Below are 6051 nucleotides of genomic sequence, written 5' to 3'. Positions count from 1 at the left end.
TTAAATGTCCCCCCAAAGTGTGTGCAATGTTAAAATCATTGGTCACTAGTCTGTAATCACTGAGGGGTTGTGAAAGCTTTAGGAGGTAAGGTCTAGCATAAGGAAGTTATACTACTGAGGCATACTCCTAAAAAAAGGATATTGGGCTTCTATCCCCTACTGGTTTTAATTTTGCTTCCCACTTACCAGAAACCAAACAGCTTTGCTCTTGTGTGAGGGGTGTAGGAAGATTGAAAGCTAACACGGCCCATGTTGAGTGTTGGGCCCACGATGCACAGCGAGAGACAGGGCAAAGTGATTCATACCCTCATCTAGCCCACAAAGAATAGTGGAAGAACAAAAATGCTAAGCAAACAACAGCCACCAGACGTCACTTTCCTGCTGCCTAGTCATGATGCAGAGTGTGACACAAAACACTGTGGTAGAGTGGTGAGATTTACTGCCTCACTGGGGGTTTAAGTAAAATTGCAGACTCGGAATGAAAGAAACTGTGGTGGGGGCATTTTCATATACCTGTAAGAGAGCTCAGCTTCTCCTTCAGCTGCTGGTCCCTACTGTCCATCCAGGCTTCCACAGCTGTGTGCTTTCCCCTCTTTTACTCTTGGTTCTCCCTCCACACTCCTGAATATCCCCTCAGTGAGTATATCTTTTATGAATCTATTCCCCAAAAAGCTAAGCAATATTTTATATACTGTCTCTGGTGGAAGATACACACTTCATCATATTCCTAACAGGGTGAACACAGCAAATGATGAAACTGACTTTTGCATTCAACAAACATTTATTAACACAAAGGGGAATAAGGCTTGGCCCTCTGCTCTCAGGATCTGTTGCAGAGAGGCAGACAATGACCACGAGGTATAGACAAAGTACTTTGGAGGCACAATAGGAGAGATGGGGATGGGATTATCTAATTCAAGCGTGCATAGGGGCTCCTGGGAAGGCTCCAGACAAGTCATCTGTGAGATAGTTTTGAATGGATGATGACACCAGGTGTATAATTAAAAAAATGATGCTTGTAGGCTGGGGCTTACTGATTTAGGTAAGCGCAGGGAAGGGAAGGTGGGAATAAAGAGCGGATAAGGAATTAGCAGGAATGTTAAACACAAACTCATAGTTGTACTGTGGAGATTAACGATCTTGTTTCCCCATGAGTTAAAAGACTGAAAGCAGAGAGGGTGGGAGCTCCTCAGATAAAGGTCCCGGCCACTTTCTCAGTCAGATCATGGGGTTGAAACATCAAAAGCCAGAACTTCACAGTTATGATCTAATTTCTGTAAGCCACAAAATTATTGAAAGCCTTCATTCAGAAGCTAAGGCTGCATATGAATAAAAAGTTCTAAATGAAAAAAAAATCTTGATGTTATCACCTTTCCAATATAGTTACTTCTGCATTGACATAAGACTAAAAAAATACATATGTTCACAAACCATTTTGTCTTGTCATTACTCTCTCATTTATATCTTTTATATCCATCTATATTGCAATATGCTTGAGTACAAAATAAAATTTGAACTTTCAAATATGATCTTATTTACATCAGTTGTTAATCTGTATGTGAATATATTTTCAAAGTTTTTTGTGCTGAAATCTCTGCAGTTGAATTTACAGAAGGTTCTCGCTTAATTCTTGAAAACGTTTTTCTTTTTGAAATCTTTAAAACCAATTAACTTAGTTTCATTTCATTCTATATACTTTGAAATTTTACTTTTTAGCTCTTCTATGAATATTTTCTGAAAATTTTGGTTTTCCAATGCATAGATTTTATGCTTTACATTTGTAGAATCTAAATGTTTTCACATTGGGCTTTTAAAGTTTTTCCTTTACTATTTTTAAATTAAAGTGTTTCTTTCATGAACTACCTTTAAAAATTTCATATTTCATCTTAAATTGTAAGCATTTCTAAATACTCTATTTTCACACAATAACAATTTGGAATCATTTTAAATTAAAAACATTGAAAAATATTTCTTCTAAAATACTTAACTTAAAATTTTAACATTTAAAATGTTCTCTTAAAACTTTCAAAAGTGTTTCTTATGGTTTTCTTTTAAAGCTTTAAAGTTTTTCTTTTAAAATATTTGGTTTTTTTTCATACTATTTGTGCACTTATAACAATAACTACAATCAATTAAAACCCCCAAAAGATACCCCCCCACTTAACACAATATCTCTGAAAAAATAAAGAACACATAGTAATTGCAAAATATCTCCTCTCATTCCACCTTGAGAATTCAATTAATATTCTTTATGTGACCCTTTTCAATCTCTCCTTCTCTCCCTCCAGTTCTTAAGGCTAAATGGTCACAGTTAACTTAGTGTCTTCCTCCCATAGAGTTATGGGACAGGGTAAAAATAGACCCTTTATGCCAAAGTGCCACTTGTCATATAGGTATTATGGTTATTGTCCACTCCAGGTAGATTTTTGTGTTTCTTTAAGAGGTGCTCGTTGTTGTAATGGCATTGTAATAGTCTATTCAAGGTAGGCTTGTGTTGTTTGTCACTTTAGGATCCTTACTCTTTTTTTTTTGGTTTTGTTTTTTTTTATTTATTTATTTATTATAATTTTTTGGAAAGTGTTCTGGATAAGATTATTCTCCTTCTATATCTTGCCTGTAATAGAAGAGTAGGTACCCTTCACTACAGAGTAACTCCTCCATTGTAGCCTTGGTGACCCTGGCATCGTCACAGCTGTACCACTGATCCTTTTCTTGACGAATAAAGCTGGTGTAATGGCCACCTTCCAAAGTTCCATGGTGGTTAATCACTGCAAACAAAGAATACTTATTCTCACTGGGCACACATTCGGCTAATGGCTGGCCATTCATTATGCTCTCTTTAGTAGAGGCCAGAAAGGGAGTCATGTCCAGTTCCAAAGGAAATGAGATAAAAGTATTAATCTTTCGCCTCTGTTTGCTAGAATGTTCAAACCGTTTCAGATGAAAGCAGGCCACAATCGGTAATGTCTTCATTGTGAGCTGTTTGGTAGATTCCTGGTAGCTTTGGCATTGATTGCATTTGATTTTGGCACTGCTTCCCAGATTCTCTGGTCTTGTAAACCACTGCAAACAATCTGTAAGTGAGGTGACTGTTGATTTGTTGTCATCGCTATTCACTGAGCTACAAGCCCTCCCTGGGCTATAAGAGCCAGGCAAATCCAAACTGATGTCCCAGCATGGGTCTATAGTGGTAGAGACACCATGACAGACTTGACATGTCAAATCTGACTGCAAGCCACCTGTAAAGGTTTGATCTATAATGCAGTTACAGCAATTGGCGTTGCCTTCTTGCTCGATGCTATCATCTCTGCTGTGTCTATGCAGCACATCTAATATTGCAATAAGAAACTCATGCGCATCCTGCTGCCTGTAGCCAGCTAGATGTTCTGCATGAATCCATATCAGGTGCAGTAATTTATAGGGGATAAGAGGTGATCGAATCCCCGAATACATGGCTTGAAATAGCGAACACATTTCGCAAGCCAAACACAAGCTAGGGCTTGTCCTTACACACTTGTGCTTATCGGAGAGGAAGAACTCCTTCAGTGGCGGGATGTGAGTAAGTGCCTGGACAATGCAATTCATAAAGCAGGTGTTCCCAAGATTGATCAAACCTCTAATTCCTACAGTGTAATAAACTGTCTGTTTACTCCTCTTTTTCTTGGGTTTTACCAAAGCAGTCTCCTGATCTTTGGACTCAGAGGTTGATTGATTTTCGTCAGCCTCCAGTGTCATACACTGCTGATCAGATACGTCTATTGCAGTCGAAGTTAATAGTTTCAGAAGTTTCTGTTTTGTTTCTTTGGCTATCTTTTCTATATCTTTGTCATATACATAATCCTTACACATAAAGCAATATATAATCCCATGGCAGAGGTCTATTGCTAAACTGTGTTGTGTTGTTTCTGCATGGTTATGAATATGTTTCTCAGTAAAACATCCAAAAAATACACAGGAGACACATAAGCGGAGTCTGTTGTTATGAGTACTACATATATTACAGATGCACGATTTTGCCTTACGTTTCCTAGTCTCCGGAGTTCCACTCCAAATGAATCGCTGGTAGAGCATCCGCAGGTTCTTCTGCCAGTTTTTGGCTACTTTAATGCTCTCTACATGAGGGCAGCCTGTGGAACCTTTATTAGACACAACCTCTAATAACGGGTACTCTGTGCTCTCTGGATCCCCAGAGTAGCCTAGATCACTAGAGGAGCTTTTCCGTGATTGGGATCTAGGTGCAGGCCTGGCTCTACGCCTAGATTTGCGGCAGGCCACCGACCGCAGATGGGGCGGGGGTGGAGGTGGCGGCGCAGGAGGGGGTGGCGGAGGTTTGGAGGGAGGCGAGGGTGGGGCCTTGAGCCCACGCCCTCCCCTGGAGCGGGACCTGGGCTGGGACCGAGGGCGGGGCTTGCGGCGCGGGCAAACCAAGCTGGAGCTGGTGTGACAAGTAGCCAGGGTGGAAGCGAGCACCTTCTCATCGCTGCCACTGGCCCTAGTTGTTAAGTTCTCCGACGTGGGCTCGGGTTCCGGCCACCGCTCCGGCTTGTTCTCCTTGGGTCCCTGTGTACCCCGCATCATCTGCTCCATTCTCGCTGCTTGCTCAGCTGCCTGCTCCAAACAGGCTCTTCGACCTCCCGAACTCCAACAGGCGACCGACCGGGAGGACCGGGACGCTTCTCGAACGTGGGCCATCGGCTCACTCCCAAGCCTGGGAAGAAACGCGTCTGGGAATGAGCTGTGACTGTGGGTGGAGGGAGACAGGAACTCGTGTGGACGGCCAGCCGGCGTCATGGCCGCGGTGCCGTTAGCCTCAGCCCCTCCCCCTGCCGCGAGCCCGGCGCGCGGCCGCGTCTCCGCCCGTGCACGGGGCTCGCGTGGCGTGCCGAGCCCGGGGCTACCTGCTCCAAAGGCCGCCAGAACTGCGGGTACGGCGGAGAGGAGAGGGGACTGGCCTGAGCGTTAGGGTGAAAAGGATGGCAACTCTTTTAAAAAGCATAACCACTGGTGCTCTGTGCAGCCTTGCTTTGGTGCACCTTTCTCTACATTCTCTCCTTGCATCTTTAAAACCCTTGAGTCAACAATGTATGTTAAATATGGCTGAAAGGAGGTTATCCTAGGAAAAACTGACTCGGGAAGAAACTGTCCCCTGGCTCCTTTCTTACCTATGCTTCAGCCTGTACTCCTAAGCGCACTTGCTGTATGCCACTTGGTCTAGCGCCCTCTCTTGCTCTTTCGTGCCTGTACCCTCACACCCTGTTTCTTCCTCCTGTCCTCTCATTTCCTAGGGTTTCCCCTAGAATTCAGACTCTTCACGCGTGACCACCCCCATCCACAGTCCACGACCCCCAAAGTGCATGCTCTCTCTCCCTTCCCGACCTCGGCAGCTTCCCAAGCCCACGGATTTGTAAAAAGGTCTGGGTTGTTACCTGGGTCCCCAAGGCGCGCTTGATCTAGAAAGTCAGCAGCTGCTGTCCAGGCGCTCCTCTGCCGGTCTTCTCCGTGACCTCTCCTCAGGGCTGGTCACAAGGGGGCCGCCCCTGGCCCCTCCCCTCTCACGGATGGGCCCCCAGCCCTGGATTCAGGCCTTCAACAGTGATGAATGGCACCGCTGTCCCCCTAGGCAGAAAAACTCCTTACTGAAAGGGATTCGACCAGAGGTAACAACATCAACAGATTTTAGAGAAAGATCTTGGAAAGGCTCCAGCTTCACCTGGTTATGGCATTCTCTACAGAAAAAAAAATAAAAAAATAAAAAAAGGAAAGAAAAAAAAAAACTGAAACAACAACAAAACTAACCAAGGTGGAGTAAGGGATTTGCCAAGATGGTAAATTCTATAGTATTTCTTCCGGAACCTTAAAAATTCAAATCTCAAGAGTGAAGTTGAGAGGTTATTATTCGGGGGGGGGGGGGGGCGCAAGAGGAAAAATAAGCACGTGATTCAGGCTTAAATAGACCTCAGCCCAGCAACTTGCTGCTTCTACAGGGAAAAACCAGAAACACTTTGAGCCTTAGTTCATCGGTCAAAGGGAGAATAATCGTAACATGTTTAC

General features: G+C 43.8%; 1 protein-coding gene across 1 annotated transcript; it reads right to left on the bottom strand.

Moving 5' to 3' along the window:
* Positions 1-2592: 2592 nt before the first annotated feature.
* On the bottom strand, positions 2593-5481 carry Usp51 (ubiquitin specific peptidase 51). The gene is made up of 2 exons (XM_055604345.1): positions 5427-5481; positions 2593-4708 (listed from the first exon to the last, which is right to left on the bottom strand). Exon 2 carries the CDS (start codon positions 4690-4692, stop codon positions 2593-2595), a length of 2100 nt encoding a protein of 699 aa, XP_055460320.1. The 5' UTR covers positions 4693-4708; positions 5427-5481.
* Between the last annotated feature and the right edge of the window lie 570 nt (positions 5482-6051).

Source organism: Psammomys obesus, unplaced genomic scaffold (assembly GCF_907164565.1).
Source record: "Psammomys obesus unplaced genomic scaffold, mPsaObe1.curated_primary_1811, whole genome shotgun sequence".
NCBI classification, from domain to species: Eukaryota; Metazoa; Chordata; class Mammalia; order Rodentia; family Muridae; genus Psammomys; species Psammomys obesus.
This window is presented reverse-complemented; position numbering and strand designations above follow the sequence as displayed.

Excerpts from the sequence above, each read along its gene's own strand:
- Usp51 (XM_055604345.1), bottom strand. The coding sequence starts at position 4,692 with ATGGCCCACGTTCGAGAAGCGTCCCGGTCCTCCCGGTCGGTCGCCTGT.